This window comes from Cyprinus carpio, chromosome A23 (genome assembly GCF_018340385.1).
Source record: "Cyprinus carpio isolate SPL01 chromosome A23, ASM1834038v1, whole genome shotgun sequence".
Taxonomy (NCBI): Eukaryota; Metazoa; Chordata; class Actinopteri; order Cypriniformes; family Cyprinidae; genus Cyprinus; species Cyprinus carpio.
Genome location: NC_056594.1, coordinates 6,972,418 through 6,995,285, shown reverse-complemented (window position 1 = coordinate 6,995,285; position 22,868 = coordinate 6,972,418). Strand labels below are relative to the sequence as shown.

General features: G+C 36.3%; 3 protein-coding genes and 1 pseudogene across 4 annotated transcripts; 2 read left to right on the top strand and 2 right to left on the bottom strand.

The window, feature by feature from the left end:
* Nucleotides 1–662: 662 nt before the first annotated feature.
* LOC109080310 (perlwapin-like) lies at nucleotides 663–3,293 on the bottom strand. Its single transcript, XM_042712827.1, has 4 exons — nucleotides 2,895–3,293; nucleotides 1,777–1,908; nucleotides 1,420–1,557; nucleotides 663–938 (listed from the first exon to the last, which is right to left on the bottom strand). The coding sequence occupies exons 1-4, from the start codon at nucleotides 3,160–3,162 to the stop codon at nucleotides 805–807; spliced, it is 672 nt and encodes a 223-aa protein (XP_042568761.1). The 5' UTR covers nucleotides 3,163–3,293; the 3' UTR covers nucleotides 663–804.
* A 4,051-nt stretch (nucleotides 3,294–7,344) lies between these two features.
* LOC109079994 (sorting nexin-21-like) lies at nucleotides 7,345–12,200 on the bottom strand. 2 transcript variants are annotated; one of them, XM_042712824.1, is made up of 4 exons: nucleotides 12,014–12,200; nucleotides 10,984–11,269; nucleotides 9,737–9,894; nucleotides 7,345–8,426 (listed from the first exon to the last, which is right to left on the bottom strand). In XM_042712824.1, exons 2-4 carry the CDS (start codon nucleotides 11,249–11,251, stop codon nucleotides 7,662–7,664), a joined length of 1,191 nt encoding a protein of 396 aa, XP_042568758.1. In that variant the 5' UTR covers nucleotides 11,252–11,269; nucleotides 12,014–12,200; the 3' UTR covers nucleotides 7,345–7,661. The 2 variants fall into 2 exon arrangements, with proteins under 2 accessions (XP_042568758.1, XP_042568759.1); XM_042712825.1 differs by lacking the exon at nucleotides 12,014–12,200 and adding an exon at nucleotides 11,357–11,912.
* Nucleotides 12,201–12,431: 231 nt separating this feature from the next.
* Nucleotides 12,432–16,121, top strand: LOC109045251 (annotated as a pseudogene).
* Nucleotides 16,011–21,352, top strand: LOC109049653 (SAC3 domain-containing protein 1-like). The gene is made up of 6 exons (XM_042712823.1): nucleotides 16,011–16,121; nucleotides 16,759–16,779; nucleotides 17,454–17,605; nucleotides 18,784–19,156; nucleotides 19,235–19,511; nucleotides 20,494–21,352. The coding sequence occupies exons 3-6, from the start codon at nucleotides 17,493–17,495 to the stop codon at nucleotides 20,955–20,957; spliced, it is 1,227 nt and encodes a 408-aa protein (XP_042568757.1). The 5' UTR covers nucleotides 16,011–16,121; nucleotides 16,759–16,779; nucleotides 17,454–17,492; the 3' UTR covers nucleotides 20,958–21,352.
* The last annotated feature ends 1,516 nt before the right edge of the window (nucleotides 21,353–22,868 follow it).

The following is a 22,868-nucleotide window of genomic DNA, read 5'->3' as shown; positions in this document are numbered from 1 at the left end:
GAACAACATTTATTATAAATGTCTTTTCAGTCTATAGACCTTTTAATCAAATTAACGTGTTCATGCTAAATAAAAGTATGAATTTCTTTAAAAAAAAACAACAACTTTGGAATGGTAGTGTGTATATATAAATAAATGTTGAATAATCAAATGTTGCGTTTCTTAAACAGGATGTAAACTTTGCTCTGTTTCCCACCAGACTGAATTCAAGCTCTTTTCACATTCTTGGAAGCTGATGCACATTAACCTCGGTTTAGCACAAATTCTCTTCATTTTTGCACTTTCTTCTTCTCTCTTTACATGACTAAATTGCTAAAAGTGCAGTGTTACCCAGCATTCTCTGGCTGTTTCATTTCTGGTAGGTTAGTACTTGAGTTCAAAGCTTTTCCATCACTGTCATGTTTTTGCTGACAATAGTTTTGACCCTTTTGCTGCCAAGCTCCTGGAAAGGATGGAAACAGAGGTCTCTTTCATTACAAGACGTTTTGTGTGTGTTTGGGTCTCAGGGAGGGGAACTTGTACATTCCTAAGCACTGATGCCAATGAGCTGTTATGTGAGAAGAGAACAGCCAAATGAACACTGGCATACCAAAAATACCAACTCTTCAATGAAGCAGTTTTCTTTGTTATTTGGTGGCCAAAAATACACAACCACTGGAAGGTTAACTGAAACTATGAGGTTTATTTGGTGGTTATAAGTGAGGAAAACAACCCCTATGAATAAAGCACTAAATGGCAAAAAAAAACTCAAGTATGTATTATTATGCAAAATCAATCCACCAAAGACTCTTTCCGATGGTTAAATCAGCACGGTTCACTGCATGCGTGTCCGCAGGTGGTTGGGCAACATTTCTGTTCAGCAGGACACTGGCCATCATGGTAACAGTATTCTGCACACATTGGAGTCCCCTTCGGTAGAGCACATCGACCAGGCTTCACTGCATGGACACAGACAAACAGTGTTCAGTCTCAGATATACTGCACAAAACACTCAAAGCAACATCATTTTACTTACAGAGTGAATTGTACTATAAGTATTATTTCATGTTTATTCATTTTGTAAGGCCACCCTGTGTCTGGAACAGTGCAATATTGTATAATATGTAAAAATTATATTTAAAAAAATAAATACAAATAAAATACAAACTGAAAAGCAATGGGAAAACTGCCCCCAAAAAGAAAAATGGAAATAATAGAAAAAAATTAAATAATAAAATTCCTACCTGTATAACAACATAATAAAATTAAATAATACTTATTATTATAAAATAAGACAAACTGAGAGGCAGAAAGAAAACTTATGACATGCTATGAGAAAGCTGACCCAAACAAAAATATAATATAATATAATATAATATAATATAATATAATATAATATAATATAATATAATATAATATAATATAATATAATATTCATACCTGTATATGGAGCCGTGCATTCATGTCCACATCCATTGCTGCAGCATTTCTCATCGTTCGGACAGTCACTGTCATTGACACAGAACTCAGCACACAGTCCTGCTCCAAATTTTCTGCGTGGACACACTCCTGGCTTTGCTGTTATACAGAAACACGACAGAGAAACCGTACCACTGCATGCTGAATGCTTTTACTGTGTGTGTGTGTGTGTGTGTGTGTGTGTGTGTGTGTGTGTGTGTGTGTGTGTGTATATATATATATATATATATATATATATATATATATACACACACACACTATTTGAGCCTTTCAACAAAATGTAATGTTCAATGCAATGTGTTACTTGCTGTTTCTTACTGAAAGCAGGCGGCACACACACAGCTCCGCAGTCAAAGACACAGCATTTGTGTCCTCCAGAGCAGTCTTTATCAGAAACACATCCCCGACTGGACGGCACAACCGTCAGCTTCGCCGGACAGTGACCCAACACTACAGAAGAGCAGCATTATAGGAGAGATCAGGGAGTGATGTAAGAGTTTGGTTCAGCATCTGTAAGTCAGTGGTTTTCCATTAAAACTAACATTTTCACATATTTATCTGCTTCAAATTCAAATAGTTTAAATCTACTATTTAAGCATAAACTGTGTCAGCTAGCTTCAAAATACAAGGTGCTTTTACAACCTACGTAAAAAAATAAAATAAATTCTTTCTACTTGAAAATGTCACATTTAATTCAACGTTACTTTATTATAACGTTACTTTTGTGTGTTTTTTTAAATTATTGTCTGAAATTTATTAGCAATTTCTGAGTGAAAAAAAAATTCTGAGTAAGTTTTTGTGTTAGTGTAATAGTGAATATTAATAGAAAATTAATTAATATTAATTACTAATAGAAAAACACGGACATCAATTTATATTTTGTTCATGAATCTACTGTTGTTACCAAATGTGTGTTCAAAATAATTATTATGCCATCCTCATGGCTGCCATTACAGTATTTCATCTTAAGCATTTTGATTCAAAACAACAAACTGAGAGAGAGAGAGAGAGAGAGAGAGAGAGAGAGAGAGAGAGAGAGAGAGAGAGAGAGAGAGACAGACTTTTAAATTTACATACATTTTGAGATAATGGACTGAATACAATAAACGCATCAGAATTTTATTGAAGAACAAATGGTCTGTAAGGTACAGTAATTCTTTAAATAGTTAGAAGTTATGATTAAATCCCTTATAGTTTATTATAAGGGAGTTAAAATACAAAACATTTCGAAGATTTTTTTTCCAGGAATGATGGCATACAAACCTAGTAAAAAAAAAATATATATATATATCGTAACCATGCTAATATTACTATTCTTGTTATACTATATATATATATATATAATGCCTTTTTTGCATGTCTAATGTCATGTTTTGTCATGTTTATGCATGTCTTCGGGCTGCGTAATGAAGCTAAAGGAACACGGATCTTCTCACCTGTGCAGTTCCTCCCTGGAGCCGCGTCTGTTGTGGTCAGACATCCGGACAGACACAATAGCAGCACACTCACCGAGCAGCACACTCGAGCCGACATCCTCTCACCTGCGCTCACACAGTGCTGAGCTCTGCTGGAAGCGCGCTGAACGAGCGAGTCGAGTCCGGGCCGGGGGCGGAGAGATGCACGCGTCCGAGGCGCGAGGCACACTAAATAACACAAACAAAAAACCTGTGGCTGGATCAAAACATCTGCTAAACTCCGCAACATAAAATATGCGATTCAGTTCTCTTTAATCCATTAGAATTACTTCACCATCATCACAGACCGTTTCTAGACATAGGCAAAGCGGTCGCCACCAGCAGGAGGGGCGCCAATGAGCGCATATCTGGAGCTACACTTTTAAGAGTTGTGATAAAGACTGGCACGGCCACACTGAAATATGAACTGCCGCCCCCAACGATACTGGGCTAGAATACTGTCAAGTTGCCTGTATGCCACTGGATCAGAGCACGGTGTGTCCCATCAGATAATGAAAAGTTTTACACGCACTTGTGGTCTTGCGTCTTCATGCTCACTTGAACCAAATACATCATGCAAGTAAGTAACAGGAAATGCATCATGTAAGTAGTCAAGTGCAAAGACTACAAGTGTGGGTATTTAGACAAGGGGCCTACCTAGTAAGAGCTTGATTAGCTGGTTCAGGTGTGTTTAATTAGGTTTGGAGCTGAACTCTGCAGGACAGTGGCCCTCCAGGACCCAATTTTGGTGACCCTTGGCCTAGGGCGTCAAAATGACTAGAAACGGCCCTGACCATAGCTGTAAAAAGGGACAGTAAATACTCATGCTTTCAAGTTCCTTTGGTTTGCATTTTTAAAGCGACATTTTAAAATGTCTCTCCATATCACTGTATACTGTGTATTCTCTTCTGTGTCATCCTTGTGGCGCGGATGATACAGAAGAGCATACACAGCATACGGTGATATGGAGAGACACAGAGGAGACCGATGACAAAGGAATTATTGAATAAAGTCGTTATTTTTGTTTTCTTTGCTTACAAAAAGTGTTCCCGTCGCTACATATAACCCAGATTGCATGTCTGATGGTAGATGGAGTATTCTGAAGACGACTTTCATTCATTTTCTGGACCTTGACACTGCTATTTACTTGCCAGTCTATGGGACAGTCACAGGCCTCTCGGTTTTCATCCAAAATATCTTAAATTGTGTTCAGAAGATGAACTGAGCTTTTACGGGTTTGGAACGACATGGGGGTAAGTGATTAATGAAAAAATTTTCATTTTGGGGTGGAGTATCCCTTTAAAGGGCACTCGGTTCCAGAAGTGTTTGTATTTTTAAATCACTTGATCTGTAAAAGCCACGTGACTGCAGTAGAGTCATCCAAATACGTTTGCAATGTATGCCGCTTAAGTTTGGATGAAGTAAGATAGGCTACTTTTTTGCCACATAATAGTTTGTTTTTAATTATGTACAGTACAATCATGCCAGACATGGTTTAAACTTTGAAGTCTTTTGTGGCAGTGTGTGGGCTGATCTGGTTCATTTTACCCGAAGAAACCTCAATGGAAACCCCTCAATTTCTCCATGGAAGCAGCTGCACAGGAAAAAAAGAACTGGCATTTCCTCTGTGGATGAGGAACATAGAAATATCTGTCAGCAGTCATGCATGTTAGCAGTGCCATATGATTTCAAGTGAATAGGACCCTTTGTATAGAATATAAAATTGACTGTATGCATGCTTTAGAGCAGATTACGCATTGACACACAGTAATGTGCATCTAGAGGAATGCTGTAAAGTTTCATGTGACCACTAGATGGCAGATGACAGATGTTTAAAACTAATAAGTGTTTGTGCTCTCAATGCTGTGTATTGTGCTGTAAATGAAAATCACATCTGGGGCCTTTAGAGAACAGTATGTGTGAGGGGCTAAGCTCTCGAATTATAAAATATTTTAGGGTCAAATGAGATTTTATATTATATATATATATATATATATATATATATATATATATATATATATATATATATATATATATATGAACAAGAATATATATATATATATATATTTGCTAACTTTATATATAAATATTCTGATAAAAAAAATCACACACACACACAAAAAAAAAAAAAAAAAAAAAAATGCAGTCAAAAGACCATATAAAGCTTTGAGAACTGGGGCCAGTTGCATAGACAGTCACACATCTTAACTAGTCTAACCAACTAGTAGTTAGGCAAGAGATAATAATCTGTCTTAATTTTTGGATTTAAATTAGACCAATCTGGTTTTTATTTAACTGACTAATACAAGTTATGACCAGAAAAAAAGTAATGTCTAACTCGTAAGACTAGTCTAAGCAGTTTATGCAATCAGCCACTGGAAGCTGAGACTGGTTCTTTAAATATGGGTTAATAATGATCCGAAAAAAATACAGATGGAACTAAATAATAATTTACTAAAATAACTAAATCAATAGTACAATTCACAGCCATGCTGCTCTTGTCTTTCACCCAAACTTACTGAGGAACCGGAAAGGAGAGGAGAACGTTACACAATACTTTTCCATTAGCAAAGCGCAGTACAAATTCAGTACATCTGAGAGTTATGTAAATAGTTTATTGATCTACTGAAATTTTCCTTGAACACTTTCATTGCACAAAATAATTTGAAATACAAAACCTGAATTAAAACCAGGAAGCATTTAATGTAAAGTCCTTTTAGTTTGCCAAAATGCAGCTTTAAAATGACAAAATTTGTGAAAATGGCTTTGTGAAGAGTATATTACTTTAATGATTCAACTATGCCCAACAACAATAAATAAATATACATAAATAAATATATTCAAGTTCAAATTTAGTAGGTAACAGAGAGGGAAAAAACAGTAATCTGTTTAACAAGTATACAAAATTATCTGAATTTGCGTGTAAGGGACAATAATTTGTTAAAATATCTAGATCCATCTCTCTCTCTATGTATATATATGAAGACTGTATAAAAAGTGTAGGCTCAGATATTAAAACTTTAATTTTTGAAATTAACAACTATGCAGTATTAATGGAATGATAGTGTTTTCTGTATCTGCGTGTATTCCAAATCATTCAATAAAAAGGCTCTGTTAGAAATATATATATATATAAAAAAAGCTCTAAAAAGCTGTTTAGTGTTTTTTTTTTTTGTTTGTTTGTTTGTTTTTTTTGCACTGGCTAAATAAACTGCTGTGACCATAAGTTTTAAAAGTATTCTAAAAGAGCTCTGTAACTAAATAAAATTTAAAACTGTAGTTTACATCATCACAAAAACATATTACTATCTGAAGACTTCTGTTGTAGCATTATTTGATAATTACATTCATAATTTACACCAAAAGAGGAAATTCCCTTTACTTTAAAAATTCATACTGCATTCTTCACTGAAAAGGCAGAATGTAAACAGCACAGTTTAGAGTTTAGACAGCCTCGCTTAATTCTTTCCGATGTCCACTCTAAATAATGTGTGCTAGAGGTGCTGAAATAAAGGTGGAGAAGTTTCTGTAGCTCAAGCCTACTAAATATAAAACTGGGCTGCAACTCCGGACAGCTGAAAATAAGGAATTAAGTGGTTCAAAAAGTTCTGTGTGTCACACCAAAACCCAGTTCAGTATTTTGTAGAATACAAAAATAAAGCGTAACAATTTACAAGTTAAATTTTTTAACATTAATTAATGCATTAGAGCTATCATGAACTAATAATAAATGATAATTCTTTACAGCATTTATTAATCTAGGTGAATGTTATTTTCCTATATTACACTATCGTTGCTTGTTGTTAAAAGTATTCATTCCTAATTCGTAATGCATTAAAGGAATAGTTCACCCAAAAATGAAAACCGACTCCCTCTTAGGCCATTCAAGATGAGAGAAATGTAACATTTAGCAGTGAATAGGTCCATCCCAATGAGAGTCCAAATAGCACAAGTAATCCACATGACTGAATTAACGTCTTGTGAAGCAAAAAGCTGCATGTCTGTAATGTTTGCATGTTTGTAACAAATCCAACACTAAGCCGTTTTAACCTTAAACCTTTGCTTTCTGCTAATATACAAGTTCTCGAAACCATAATAGAAGTTTTATAAATGAAAACAGTTCTGAACAAATATATCTTTGGATTTTGATGTGAGAGGACAACAGGGATGGACTTTTTTCACTGGAGGAAGTGTTATTATGGATTTGGCCAAAGCAACAGTCTAATGTAAAAATGCCTTAATGATGATTTTTTTTCTTACAAACACTTCACAAGACATTAATTGATGGACTGGAGTTTTGTGGATTACGTGTGGATTATTGTGATGTTTTTATTAGCTGTTTGGACTCTCGTTCTGACGGCACCCATTCACTGCAGAGCATCCACTGGTGAGCAAGTGATGTAATGCTACATTTCTCCAAATCTGTTCCAATGAAGAAACAAACTCATCTAAATCTTGGATGGCTTTCAGCATTTTTTCATTTTTGGCTGAACTATTCCTTTAAGAAATGTTAACAAATTGAATCATATGGTAAAGTGTTACCAAATAAAAAATAAGGCTATAATAAACGCTATTGAAATGTGAACATGAAATGTACTGTATGCGTGTTTCAAAGTGATAGGCGTGTTGTGCATTATAATAGTTAGTATTAATTCCACAGGTTTTCTTTGTAATCTATCAAACATATTGATTTCAGAAACATCCCTCAAAACTGCTAAAACTCATATTTAAAAAAATACTCCTGAATGCTTACGGGACATCTTCACTTTTGCCCTTAGCCCTGACCAGCCCCTCGCTGTCCTCGATGCTCTCTTTAATTAGACACTCCTTTAGGTTGGGCTGATTCCCGATATCAATCCCCTGCTCCTGGATCTCCTGCAGAAGAGCTTCCCAGCGCCTCTTGTCCTTCGAGACCTTCCAGGACAGCCTCACGTTGGACTGCAGGAGCGGGATGAGCAGAGGGTGCAACTGGTGCTGCTGCAAAGCCTCCTGGGAAGGCGCTAGGTCCTGCAGGGCTCGGTCGCAGTGTTCCTGAGCCTCACTGAGCTGGTCTAGTTCTTGAAAGCAGGTGACCAAGGCGGAGAGCGTGAAGAACCAATGAACCCTCTGGAGCTGGTTGAGCTGCAGGAGCTGATGGCATCCTAACTTCTCCTGGAGTCGCAGAGCATTGAGAAGAGGGCCTAGGGCGTCTTGGTACCGGCCCACTCGCATCAGCATCTGGCCCGCGCGCAGATCACCCAGGTAGAAGAACTCAAGAAACGTAGGTGTGCTCCGTAGTTCAAGAAGGGAGCAAAGGTGGGTCAGGTACTGCTCAAACGCCCGGCTGCGCTTAGCAATGGTCTCGGCTGCAAAGTTTTTGCGCAGCTTCTTGCGAGGGAAGTACACGCCATCCATTTCGTCTCCGTGACGGCGACGCAAGCGGCTGTGTAGCCGTTCAAAGTCAGTGTAGCGCCGCGTGATGATAGCGGGAGTTTTGTCAAACGTCCCAGAATGGATGACGTGAATCGTGTAGAGCTGATGAGAAAGACCACATGTGTGTTTGACTTCATGTGAAATCAGAAAAACAAAACCTGCAACTGTTAGATGGGTGCTTGACATGACGCTTACATTTTTTTTTTGTCTAGATGGAATAGTTTATTCAAAAATACATAAAGAATGCAGTTCACACATGCAATGACCTGAACATACCTTTTTTTTAACGATAAGCAGGTTTTTAAATTTTCTTAATTCAAATTCATTTTTATATTTTTGGGGGGCACGAAGCCTAAATTGTCAGGGTGATACAACTGTCCTGATAAATTTTTTTTTTTAAAAAGCCTCACATTTTTGAAAATAAAATCTTAATCTTTTATTATTTCAGATCATTTGCTAGTATCTTTTAATGTTTGTTTATCTGTGTGTAAGCCTGATCTGAGACGTACCATCACTCACTTTTGTACTTCCACGCACTCGGACAACTTCTATGGGGTCATGAGCTTTTGGTTATGCTGCTCCGTATCTACAGAGTTCACTACCGGTGGATATTCGTAAGTGTCAAAGTATTGTGGTTTTTAAATCTAAACTTAAAACTTGTTTATTTAGGCAGGCTTTTATGTACTGTTTAGTTGCAGGTAGGCTGTGCTGCCCTATTGTTTGTTGATTTTGTTTACTGATGTATGGTGTCCTTGAGTGTCGTCAAAGGTGCCAATAAATCAAATGTATAATAATAGTAATAATTAAAACAAAATAATAAGTCTAAGAAAAAAATATTAAAAATATTTTAAAATATTAGCCCACCAAATCAAAGTTATGTAGCGTGACCAATAAAGTCTTTATGGAGACTTTGACGATTTCTAGAATCCTTAAATAAAATTTTTGAGTTATATGGAGATTTTTAGAGTCCTTAAAAGTCATGGCCTAGTGGTTAGAGAGTTTGACTCCTAACCCTAAGGTTGTGGGTTCGAGTGTGCGCACTTTGGATGGGTTAAAAGCAGAGCACGAATTCTGAGTATGGGTCACCATACTTGGCTGTATGTCACGTCACTTTAAATTTATATACACATTTTTCAAAACCATATAAAACCAATATTTATACAAAGAGTACATTTAATTTTCTAAAAATTACATGTGTTTTAAACTAGATTTTTACAAGACTTTTCCTTTTCTTTTGTGTGAACAGTCTATTTTGTCTTTTTCCCAAATATTACATGCTTCTTTGAATGTTGGTATAAAAATGGTTTTGGTAACCAAAAAAAAAAAAAAAAAAAAAAAAAAAGACTGACAGACTGAAAAATGGTTCTTTAAGCTTGACTGAAATGGTTCACCGTTGGGGTTAGTGTACTTACCACATACTTGGAGTTTGTTTCATGGACAACACTGGCATCAGTCACCTCAAAAATGAGTTTTTCAGGAATGCATCGAGTTCTTGAGCTCCGCCAGTTTTCTTGTAGTTGTCTGGTGATCATATTTGAGGCTTTTGGGGAAGGCCCTATTGGACTGGTCTCTATAAACCAAAGACAAGATTAACTGCAACTGTGAAGCATCAAGTCAACTAAAAGTGAACTAAAAAAGAAGAAGTGAAATCTGCCTAAAAATACATTATTGTAAATTCACAAGAACCATATCAAACGTGTTCAGAGTGCGCTTAAAGGAAGAGCTTGTTCCAAACCAAACACTGTTTTTAAAAGAAGTCTTTTTTCCATACACGTCGCAGTTCACAATAACCAAAAACCACTGCTTTCCAGTTTGTTTGGCCACACATCAGTTTGAATACACAGAATGGAGAATGTGATTCAAGAACTGCAAGTGATGAGATGATGTCCCAAATTTGAATCTATTCCTTATCGTATGACTTCAGAACATTTGCTATGTGCCATGTAAAGTCAAACGGACTAATTTTATGGTGTTTTTTGTTTTTGTTTTGTTTTGTTTAGTTTTTTTGGGGGGGGGGCTTGACAGCTCCAATCAATAATAATAGTATACTGTAAAGCTGAAAGTTTGGAGTCAGTAAGACTGTATAAACATTGGTTTAATGCTTCCCAGCTGCATAAAACTAATCAAAAGTGACAGTAAAGATGTTACAGAAGAGTTTTGTTTTTTGCTTTAAATTTTCTATTCAAAGTACCCTGAAAAAAAAATAAGTTATATAATTTCCACATTTATGATCATAATAATAAATCTTGAGCATGAAATCAGCATATTAGAATGATTTCTGAAGGATCATGTGACAACTAAAGACTGCAGTAATGATGCTCACAATTCAGCTTTGATCACAGGAGTAAACTACTTTTGAAAATTTATTAACACACACAAAAAAAATGCTATTTTAAATTGTACCAATATTTCACAATATTTATGTTTTTACTGTATTTTAATCAAATAAATGCAGTCTTGGTAAGCATAAAAGTCTTCTTTAAAAGCATTACAAAATCTAAACTAAATCCTAAACTTTTGAACAATGATGTAACTTTTGGAGCAGAAAATTAATTTTCATTTTTTTGGGTGAACTATCCTGTAACAGCTTCTGAATGTGAATCCAGGACTTCAACTTACAGCTCCAGCTTTGTATAACACGCGTGTTATTGATGACTACCTGTGCTGCTACATGCATTATCTATGGACTCTCCAAAGAAGTCAGAGTCGCTGTCTGGCCCCGACGCGTCTCCTGCGTCCTCAGAGTCCAGGGCCCCTCCGCCCTCAAAGCACAGGGTTCCTCCGAGTCTGGCCGACACGCAGTCTGTATCGTCCTCGAGCTCAGAGCTTTCAGGAAAGTCCTCTGCTCCGTGTCCCTCCGTCTCCGCAGGAAGATCCCCTTCTTTGAACAGTGTGCGGCGAAGTCTGTCGAACAGTTTAGAGGCCATCCTAGCCGTTCTCCAACCCTGAAGAGCACAAAACACACATGATCCCAACACCACCTTGAGAAGCATTCCTGAACACGACAACATGCGTTCAAATCATGACATTACTCATGGCAGATCCGCCAGAACTAATGACTAGTTACTGAGTGAGTGAGTCAGTGATGGAAACACAAACTCCAACCCTCTCATGAACTTTCATCGAGCTGCGAAACTGATCCCTCACATGCATATTTATAATTAATCGACGAGGTCTGGTGAAAAGAGCCTCGCGACAGCACAGGATTTCTGCACTTTCCATGGAAAGCAGATGCCATAACAACAAATATTCATCGCTACGGACGGTTAGAGCACATAATAAGTTTCATTAACACTTAACATACAGCATATTTCAAGCTCAAATTTTAAAGTTCTCCTAATAATTCCCATAAACAAACTATATTCATCATCATTCATTTTTTACACATGAAGAAACTTCTGAAAACATCCACGAAAGTGGGAGCGTCTCGCAGTTTTAGCTTCGCTAGGTGCTTGCTAATAACCTCGAGCTGAAGAAGAGCGCTTTTTTCAAAGATTATGAGAAAATATTTGATCATATTTAAACAAATTCATGTCTTAAATCCATCAAATGTCTGATGAGCAGCACTAAGAAGACAGACGCAGACGCGGAGGTTGAGCTTAACTCGGCCAACTTTTCTTGCTAACTATGGCTAATCCTAACACTTCAGCTCCACAGGGATGAAGAAACACAGGGATATCTGCACTTACCCGAGTCACAGACCTCTAAACCAAATTATGATCAGCTCTTCATGCTGCTGGAGAAGTCGTTTTCATGTGCAAATAAAGAGACGGAGCGGTGTAAACATGGATGAGAGTTAATCACTGACCATTAGAAGTGGGCGGACACTCGCTTCACAACTGACTGACAGGACGAAACGTGTTAAATGCTTTAAAATATATTTCATTATACGATTATATACAATTTTGCGCATTTTTTGTTCGCGCTTTGTGTTTGACTTTTAACTAATAATTAATTAGTTTATCGTATAAATCGTTTAAAACGAAATCGTTCCAGTTAAAAGTTTATTTTTTATTATTTTATAATTTATCTGTCATACATATGACGTAACATTTCACTAAGAGCATGTGCGTATACGATTCTGTGACCTATATATTGAATTTAGGTCAAAACTACGGCTTTTTATAATAAAATGTCTTTTAAACAGGAGATCAATTACCCCTAAGTGATTTATTACGATGAAAAAAAAAACGTAATTTGGCAATGTACAGGAAGATTGTGAAACTATTCGCAGGTTGGATTACTTTATTTCGTTCAGTTACTCTCCAGTCCGACAGGTGGCGCTGGACGCAACTCACGTCAGCGCGTCAAGCACCGAGGAAGAAAACCAGCAAAACGCGGTTAAAAAATAATCATAACAGTAACAATAATCATAACAGTCCTCATACCAGTTTGGGTCTGTGTGATGTAATGGCATCCAAAAAGCCGTTAAACATACGTAAAGTAGAGAAAACAGCTTCGAGTGACTTCACGTTTTACTTTAACGTTTAATTCTTTAAAGTTCATTGTTTATAAACACTCATATATAAATTGATGCTTGTATAATGTAAACAGCAGTCAGACTCACTTGTTTTTACATTGTTTTCTGTAAAGTATTATATTTATTACGTCTTGTGTAAACACTTGCGCTAATGTTGGTCTTGTAAAGTTGAATATTTGAAATGTATTTATTTAAATATATGTCAAAATATGTCCTCGCCGTGACTCAGGTGACATAGCTCGGAATTGACACTGAATGAACAAACCTGACTTGCTTTAAAAATCAAACACAGTCAAAAGTAAAGTAGTTTATGCATTTGACACTGACATTATTACGCCTCAATAATTATTTGGTCTACTAACAACTAAAAGTCATGAAATATCTGCATCTGTTACTTAAGTAAAAGTGGTTCGAAGTCTAAATGTAACTAACTTAAACATCACAAAACAGTATCTAGTTGTCATTTAACTCATTCTTATCAATCTTAATTTATTTTTTCAGTCAGTTTCTTGTATGTGGATATTGAGACAGCCTCTTTTTTTTAGTTTGTCCACTGAAAATGAAGCCAGCAGCGGAAATAACAGCGGTGCAAGGAGGAAATCCAAAGGTGAGCGCATGACTTGCATCCTCCTTTCATTCAGTGTCAAAACTCATTGCTGTTTTACTGACAGTTTTGTCTGAACCTGCTGATTTTTAGCATTGGGCACGATTGTGAAGTCTAGGTACATGCAGACTGAAACAAAGGCTCCTGCAAAGGTAACTGACAGCAAAATAAGCTGAACATTACATCTTCATAGTTTCAACATCTGTGCAGCTGTGTCTCATTTCTCTGAATGTGAGGGTTGATGTTTTATGTGGTGTGTTCTGTAGAGCAGCGTCTAGCAGCAGTCGATGCTGATGCCACCCACACCGTCCTCTCCCAGAGTAAGCATCCCGAGAAAACCATCGAGACGTACAGAGAGCTCTCTGACAGACAATGCCTGTGAGTGTTTGGCTTGATTATAGATGTGTCAAATTAAATATCCTTGGATCTAGGTTGCAGAGTGAGTATTGTTTTATTAGATAAGTTAGTATTCCTTACATGATGATTGGTGCAAGTGCTATTGAGCATGTAATGTTGTCCCACAGTGGTCTCCAGCATTCTGGAAGCCTCAAATGTGGGAGGAAACGTCTTTCAGTCGACTGTTTTGGATGGTCACTGCATACGTCCAGATTTTGACGTCTCCGTCATTAAAGGTGTGGTACTCGTAGTCTGGAGTAATATGATTTTTTCACCAGACCTGTTTGCTTAATATGTTGATTATATTTTCCAGATAAAGTTGTGCAGCTGAGCACAGCAGACCCCAACACTGAAGAAAGGGATCTGGCGATGGAGACTTTTTTGTTGGCCTTCCTCACTGCTAAGGTGTGAGGTTAAGTTAATTTAATGTACTGAAAGTGCCTCACAACTTTACCTGTGGTTTGTTTTCAAAACAGAAGATGTAGATGTAATCAGAGATGGTCACTTTTGTATTCATTTTATTAAAATTATGACTTTACATTATTACTCGCCACTACTGACGGTACTTATCCTCAAACCTCAATATTGGATTTATAAAAAATTGTGTATTAGAAAGTTTATAAATTCAATTACTATTACTTATTCTATTTATTTATAATAATATATTAAGAAAAAACTTAAATAGTTTGTCTTTTTAACTACTACTAGGCTAGGTAGTACAATATAAGGATTCGCAGTTGTGTCCCTACTTTTTGTCAGATATTTCTTTATTATATTTTTTTACAAAAATCCGGCAAAATCACAGTGAGTTTTCATCCTTTGTTATTATGGTTAACAAAAATGACGATTAAAACCCTAAAAATTATTACCTGAAATAAAATAAACATTAACTGTAATAAATATCAAATAAATTATTAAAAAAAACTATTTGAGCTTGTAACATTTCTCATTTTAATTAACTAATTATACTAAAATAACTGAAATGAAATTAAAGCTATATAGCCATATTTTTTAAAAACTACTGAAAAATACTAAAACAACAAAATTACTAAAACTAAAATGAAAAAAAATATATATATATATAAAAATAAAAAAGATTCAAAATATTAATAAAAACTATAATAGTAGCCTATAAAACTGTACTTTCCATATTTCACCTGTACTGAAATAAGGAGAGCTAGCAACACCAGACAAAAACAAATGGCTACTTCATTTAATGCATGTGTGCAAAATAGTGACAAATATGGAACATTAATCCAAAACATTTTTATGCATGAATATTTTACATGTACGTTTCTTTTTTTATGGATTTTTTTTTGTCTTAATATTATATGTTGTGTTTGAAATGTGTATTTAAAGTGCATGTTTGCTAATGTTTTTATGTTTCTAGATTGAGCATAATACCCGAAAAATGAGAGAGGAGGCTGAGAGGAATATTCTGGCTGTGATGGAGAAAGAGCAGCAGTTGTCCGCTCAAGTTAATCGCAAGAAACGGCAGTATCTGCTGCTGGAAAAGCAGAAACAGCTCTGACCTGTAAGCTCAGTGTACTGGACTTACAGGTCATCTCCACACATTTAACACTGGTGCTTAAATCTCCACGATGACACATCTCACATTTGAGTCCCTCTTCTTTTATGCAGATTGAGGCTTTAGCTCCTGTTGCTGCTGCAGCAAACACGTTTGCAGAGGAGTACAAGTCATTCACCACTGCCACTGATGCCACGAGACACAAGCTTCCCGGGAAGAACGTGCACATTGGAGAGGATGCAGGCCAGTTTTTAGGTCTAATTCGCTCAACCTGGAGGAAAAAACTTTATTGTGTGTTGGATAGTATTTTTTATTTTGATGTGCATTCTATCTGCAAATGTTTTGTCAGTTAAAATGAGGATTTTAGATTTTATAATGATTCCAACCTGATTTGTTGAATATTTTTTCTCTTACACAGACAAAGCTGTTGAATGTCTGAATCAGAGTGCACAAGTCTTGGAACACTATACAAAGGACATTCCCACTGACTGTGAGGCTTCAACGGAGTGTCTTAGAGAGATGAAAAATACTGCTAATGAAATCAGCCAACAGTTGACAAGGCACGCCAGTCTCCATATATGAAAGAGCTTGATATTATCTCTGTGCCATTCTTTATTTAAACGTTTAACGGATTCTGTCTTTGTTTGGTTTTATTTTCATTTTAGGGCTTTTTGGGATCTTCTGGAGGTGTCTTCATTAGTAAGCCGGGAGACGGTTGTGATCCAGCAGTCACTGGAGGAAGACACAGCCCAGACACTCTTCTGTCCCTCCACGTCATGATTATACGTTGTATGAATATCACATCTGTTTACAATTAATTAAATAATGTATGTAAAAAAAAAAAAAATCACAGAATTGTAGGCATTCATTTCATACATTGCTACAGAATGATTAAGGGGATTTGTCATGTGTATTTTTTTTCCTCCTTTTAAAAAGCATATTGATTCATATATGTTTTTAGTTAAGAAATGTTAAATAGTTTTCTGTTCAAAATCTTTTTATGGTCTAATTTGTTCCAAAACTGAGATCTACAACCTCAACATTATGTTTGTATGTAGATAGAGAAATATGTGATACCATACTTATATTTTATTAATAATTTAATGTCCTTTACACCTAACATTAATAACTGAACTGACTTGTGAAGGGAATTATATAGTAAATTACTCTGGTTGCTTTTAATGGTCAGATATGCAGTCCACTTTCTACAAAAATAACCATAATAAAATCTATTTGTACCTTGTTTTAAATTTATATATATATATATATATATATATATTATATATATATATATATATATATATATATATATATAATTTTCCTTTAATATTGCAGTTTATTTCATGCTCAAAAAAAAAAAAAAAATCAGTTTTTAAGGCGAATCTGAAATACTTTTATTTTGTGCTTTTTCTGTATGTATCAACAGAGCCCGTCTAGACATTCTCTGGTATCAACATAGACAGTAAAAGAAATGGACACAGCGACCCCATTGGAACTCAATTGAGACAAGTGAAGCCCATTTTTAGCGATTTTTAGCACTTCCGTTTCTGACGCGCAGACTCAAACTAAGCTTGATGACGTCAGCAACTTGTCTGACAGATGTAAATCTTCTAGTAGCTGTGCGTGCAAACTGCCATCGTTAATCTTGCAGAGACGGCGAGTTTGAGCGGGGAGTTCTTTGGCCTGAGTGAGCAGGAGTAAGTATTCTGATTAATTATTTTGTATAGTATTTTAAAATGTAACGCCAGTACGCCATATCTCTTGACGTCTCCCCGATTGCCTGCGAGCTTCTCCTCCTGTCTGTACGGTAATTTCTCTACTGTGGTAAAGAGAGTCGAGTGGTTATGACGCAATCGTTAGCCTATTTTTTACAAAAACTGTTTCTACGGGGCCATAATGTAACATAGAAGGTAATGGAGCCCTTTATACATTGTCGTGTATCTTTAGAAATAAATAATGGACAAATGGAGTCTTTAAACGCCTCAGATGTAAAGTTATTCGCTGTCAAAGTGACGCCAAAATGAATGGGAGTCAATGGGATGCTAACGCAAGTGAAGTTCTGCTACAAGATGGCGGCACGCGGCCGACTTCAACTTCCGGTCGACTTCCTTGCCCCCTGGGGTATCAAGCATAATAAAGATTACTCAGCACTTCTCGGATATGACGTACAATTGTATAACAACTGGCGACCAATCGGAGCTGTCTTTACGGCAAGTGACGTCTGAGGAGTTGCTCTCGACCCGACCAATGAACAAAACCGCCATGAGCAGCGCGTGAGTCTACCTAAAGCTTGTTTTTATTTTGACGAACACATTATATTTAGATGCCGATCAAAAAGCTTAACTGTTACCCGTTTGATTCAGCGAGTCACCGCAGACAGAAACAGATTTCGTTCGTTGTGATGGTTGTGACAAAGCTAATGTCATTACTGTATAAAGCTGCACATACCGCTAGCAGGTTACTGCATGCACAAGTCAGAGTGTTCATGAATAAACTGTTTTGGCGATGTAGTTCGGAAATAATTCATTTTCAGTCATTGTCAGCAAAGAGAAAGAATGCAGTGAGCATCTTTTACAGACCTCTGCAACACTAAAAACTTTTGAAGAGATGAAATATACTACGTCTCTCACACACACACACCACCTGTCAAAAGTTTTTAATAATTATCATTTTTAAAAAAGTCTCTTGTGTTTATCAAAGCTACTTTTTAAAAGAAAAATGTTAAGTAAGCGAAAAAAAATGTAAGTAGGTGTTTTCTATTTTAATATATTTTGTAATTTATTCCTGTGACGCAGGGCTGCATTTTCAGCAGCTAATACTTTAATAATTTGCTGCAGATTTTTATCAGTTATTTTTGATGCCTATGGTTCTTTTTATTATTAATGTTGAAAACAGTTGTGCTGCTTAATATTACTGTGAAAACCAAGTTGTTGTTTATTTTTCAGGATTCTTTTATGAATAGAAAGTTCAAAAGAACAGCTTTCATTGGAGTAGAAATCTTTTGATCAATTTAATGCATCCTTGCTGAAATAAAAGTATTAATTTAAATCTTATATGCCCCGAATGCTAGTGTTTCACAAAAACATTAAGCAGCAAAAAATGTTTTCAACATTGATAATAATCAGAAATGTTTCTTGAGCAGCCAATCATCATATTAGAATGATTTCTGAAGATCATGAGACACTGAAGACTGGAGTAATGATGCTGAAAATACAGATTTACGTCACAGGAATAAATTACATTTTACAATAAATTAAAATAGAAATCAGTTGTTTTAAATTGTAATAGTATTACACAATATTATTGTTTTTCCATTTTTTTGATCAAATAAATGCAGCCTGGGTGAGAATCAGTGACTTATTTCAAAAACATAAAAAATAAAAACTTAATTATTCCAAACTTTTGATCAGTTTAAGTTCTTAGTATGTTTTCTGTCTTGTTTGATGTTCAGGTGGCATCAGTCTAAGAGGGGCCGAGGACACAGGCGTAAGGAACAGGGTAGAGCGAACAGGGATCGGCTGGAGGAGCAGAAAGCTGAGGACTCAGTGCCTCGTGGCACCTGTCTGACTATGTGTCCTGCCTATGAACTACGCCAGCGGGAAGCACAGAATCGACTGCACAGGTTTGAGATGGTGGCCGGCACAGAGCAGGACCATTTGCCGCGTGCAGATGTCTCACGTGCCGTCAAAGAGTATTCGAGACCTGCAGCAGGGAAAGACTCCACGAGAGCCAGCGACCTTCGACCTCCCTCTGTGCTTTTAAAGACTGTGTGTTACCTCGTCGATGAGGTTGCAGCTTCCTCTACATTTCAGCCATGGACGGAGGTACGGAAACGGTATCTTGTCATTCTTTTATCTGGAATATTATGGCCATTTCAAGCTTGTCTTGTTTATGACCCACAGGTGTATAGTTTTGTGTTTGACCGTCTGCGTAGTGTTCGTCAGGACATGATTATCCAGCGTGTGTCGGGGCCGGACTGTGTGGCCGTGCTGGAGAAAAGCGTGCGTTTCCTTCTCTACGCCTCCTACAGACTCTGCGGGCAGCAGCGTCAGTATTTTGACCCGCGCATCAATGACACTCACCTGCAGGAATGCTTGAGCTGGTTGCTGGAGAGCTACAGAGATGGGAAGCACCAGCATCAAGAGCAGTTTCAGGCACTGAGTCTTCTCTATAACTTGGGTAAGTGAGCAGAAGCTGCTAGAGCTCTCAGTGTCAGTATATTGATTCACTGTAGAGATTCTTTACCGTTTTTACTGTTTTATTCCCTTGATTTATTCATCTCAGACTTTTTGCTACATTTTAAATTATTTTGTGTAAATAGGTTTCAACATATGCCTAAAATCTTGTATATTAGGGAAGTCAAAATCTGCTATAATGGAACAACAGTTTTTTTAAAAAGAGATTTTAAGTGATTTTACTATTATCTATTACTGGTACTATTATTAACAGGATCTGCATTTTCATGGTTTCAAATAAAAGATTTTTGTTTTATGAGACAATAAAAACAACTTTGTGGATCAAAACCACTCCTTTCATGGTAACAAAAAAAAAAAAAATTCAAAAGACAACAAATTTGCAACAAAGTTGAATTTCACATTTTGTCTGTCTAAAAAACGTGCACAATACACAATATTCGTATTAATGGGAGGCCTGCAGAGGTCTACACACATTTCCTAAAAATAATTAACATGTCTGTCTGTCACGTACCTAATGCATAACTCATGTGAGAATAAATGTGTTCTCTTCAGTTGTTTAAGGCAGTTATCAAAGTTTGATAAAATGTTTACTTTTCCAGTAAAAGCTAATACATTTTTTACATGATTTGTTACATTTCTTAGCAGATTTGAACCCTTGTGAGAGTGGGGGAGGATGTGTCATGTAAACTGTGCTGCCCCTTTAGGACATGTAATCTTATTTAGTCATGGGCTGACATATTTAGAAATGGTATATCATATACAGTACAGCTGCCTGAAAGATGTACATGAAGAATTTTTTAACCTTTTTTTTTTTTTTTTTTTTTTGCACATCAAAATACATTTTATACTTGACAGGTAATATTGATTTTATGGCTTAGCAAATCTTTTCAGGTCTGGTGAATTACTAATGTATAAAATTCATAGCTGCAAATTATCATTTTTACATATTTTCTTCATGCTTTCAGGTTCAACTGAAGCCATTCAGCATGTTCTTGAGCTGCCTGAGAGAATCCGCAGCTCTCCGGCTGTTCAGCTGGCTCTGGCCGTAAGCAGAGCACATATGGAGCGCAATCCAGTTCGGCTGCTCCGTCTAGCCCAGAGACTGGACTTCATCCAGGTCTGTGCGGTCCACCGACACCTGCTGCCCTGCAGGACAGACCTGCTCCTGCTCTACAGCCACGGACACAGCAGCCGAAACTGCCGCTACCCGCTCCAGAGACTGGCACGCCTCCTCTTTCTGAAAGACACGCTGGCTGCTGAGCTGTGTCAGGTGTATGGAGTAAACATCAGCGGAGAGTGGGTGAACTTCTCTAAGAGCTCCTTCACTGACACTGCGTCTGGAGATCTGCAGTGCAGGCGTATGCATGAGCCGCTGGATGATGAGCAGTGGAACTGTTCTGCCAGCAGCGTGATTCAAGGCTGTGCCTGAAACCACTGACATACTGTTGTTCATTTGTACCGTTTGTTTCTCTACCTTTTATTTTTTGAGGTCATTGTATTTTTTAATAATAAATATTGCAGAACAGCTTACCATTTCTGAATTCGTCCAAAAACATGTGAATTTTCAATGAAGCTTTCACATTTTATAGGAACTCAGCATACTCGGGGCTTTTCAGTGGCAGCTGTAAGTTACAGACCTCTAAACTACATATGATCAGCTCTGATAAATCATTTCCACGTGCAAATAAAGAGATGGATCAATGGAGTGTTAACATGGATGAGAGTTATTCACTGGCCATTAGAAGTGGGCCGATACTCACCTGACAATTGATTTCCAGCCATTTTAAATGCATTCTTAAAATATATTTCATTATTCAATTTATATATAATTTTTTTGCATTTTTTTTCTGTGTGGTTTGTGTTTAACTTTTAACTGTGAATTATTTAGTTTATCATGAAATGTGAATTGTCTCAAGTAGTACTCAATAAACAGTTTTTTTGTGTCTACTTTATCCACCACACATATAACGTAACATTTCACTAACAATTTATTAATATTCATTTATTAATTTAATATTAAAGCTACATATTTATTGCATTAAATACATTTTTTGGAAGAAAAAATGTCATTATGCAGCGTAATAATTGTGAAAATGTGAGTTCACAGGTTGGAATTACCTTATTTCTTTATTACTTCTTAATTACTTTATTTCTTTGAATAGTATCTATGCAGTTTTTAAACTTATTTGGCTGTGATAGTGCTCAATTTATTATTTCACATTCATAAATAAAAATCTCTTGTTTGTGTGTGTGTGTGTGCGTGCGTGTGTGTTGGTATGTTTAAAGCATAATAATTACACATTACATAGCACTTATTGGATATGACGTCCAGTTGCAGGAAAACCAATCAGAGCTTCACTGCAAGGGACGTCTAAGCAGTTGAGTAGCTTGTGAATTGGGGCACATACAGTAGATACCCATCCGGTTAAAGAAGTGTTGAAAAAATGCTGGGAGCATCAGTACTTAAACTTCAGTAGTTTTGGATGGAAGGCTGATGTATATGCCAAGAAAACAGGAATGGATAACAAAAATAAGTCCAACGGTACACTGAAAAAAATCTTTCATTCATCCAATTAAAAACATTTATGGTAATGATTCACATTTATATTTTTTAACTTGAGCCAATGGAAAATAACTAACTTATTAGTTAAAAAATATAGATGTGAATTATTACCCTACATTTTTTTAATTGGATGAATGAAACATTTATTTCAGTGTAGTAATACCTCATTGGCTGCTCCAAATACCAATGTTTGATCTCTATTTGCACTGTAAAATTAGTAGAAAAGGAAAAGTATAAGCTTAGAGATGCACATGAAAGAAGTACTCAAATCTATCCAGATGGATAAAAAAAATCCTGATTCCAACAAAAGAGAGATGCTTATTCAATATCCAGCCTAAAGTGGGCATTGAAAGGAGAAAATATGGAAACAGAATGGAGGATACTTTAATATCCAAGATCTGCATAGGGCACACCAATCTAAATTCTTCCCTGAAGTGGGTGGAAGAGGTTGAATCAAGTTCTTTGCTCTGATTCTTTATCAAGCCTTGTTAGTCTAAAAAAATGGAAAATCTTACTCAAGCCAGGACATTCAGAAAGCTTCCAGACTGTACAGAACTTTACATCTAGGAATTAAAGTCTCCTTTTTATGAATTCCAGCACATGTGGGGATTGTTGGAAATGAAATAGTCAATAAGTTGACAAAAAAGGCTTTAAAGCATTCAAGAATAAATGTTAATGTCCCTCTGGGGAAAGCTGAAATTAAGGGGTTAATTAAAAGGTAATTAAGAAAAGATGGCAAGAGTTATGGACACAGAAAGAAAAGGGTTGATATTTATA

What these genes read in the sequence shown, in the direction of transcription:
- LOC109079994 (XM_042712824.1), bottom strand. Translation starts at nt 11,251, where the DNA reads ATGGCCTCTAAACTGTTCGACAGACTTCGCCGCACACTGTTCAAAGAA. An exon ending in TAATGCATGTAGCAGCACAG is followed by an intron (nt 9,895 to 10,983) that starts GTAGTCATCAAT and finishes TTTGGTTTATAG; the next exon opens with AGACCAGTCCAATAGGGCCT. An exon ending in AAACAAACTCCAAGTATGTG is followed by an intron (nt 8,427 to 9,736) that starts GTAAGTACACTA and finishes CTTTCTCATCAG; the next exon opens with CTCTACACGATTCACGTCAT.
- LOC109080310 (XM_042712827.1), bottom strand. Translation starts at nt 3,162, where the DNA reads ATGTTGCGGAGTTTAGCAGATGTTTTGATCCAGCCACAGGTTTTTTGT. An exon ending in TCCAGGGAGGAACTGCACAG is followed by an intron (nt 1,909 to 2,894) that starts GTGAGAAGATCC and finishes GCTCTTCTGTAG; the next exon opens with TGTTGGGTCACTGTCCGGCG. An exon ending in GTGTGTGCCGCCTGCTTTCA is followed by an intron (nt 1,558 to 1,776) that starts GTAAGAAACAGC and finishes TCTGTATAACAG; the next exon opens with CAAAGCCAGGAGTGTGTCCA.
- LOC109049653 (XM_042712823.1), top strand. Translation starts at nt 17,493, where the DNA reads ATGACGTACAATTGTATAACAACTGGCGACCAATCGGAGCTGTCTTTA. An exon ending in CATTTCAGCCATGGACGGAG is followed by an intron (nt 19,157 to 19,234) that starts GTACGGAAACGG and finishes TATGACCCACAG; the next exon opens with GTGTATAGTTTTGTGTTTGA. An exon ending in GAGTCTTCTCTATAACTTGG is followed by an intron (nt 19,512 to 20,493) that starts GTAAGTGAGCAG and finishes TCATGCTTTCAG; the next exon opens with GTTCAACTGAAGCCATTCAG.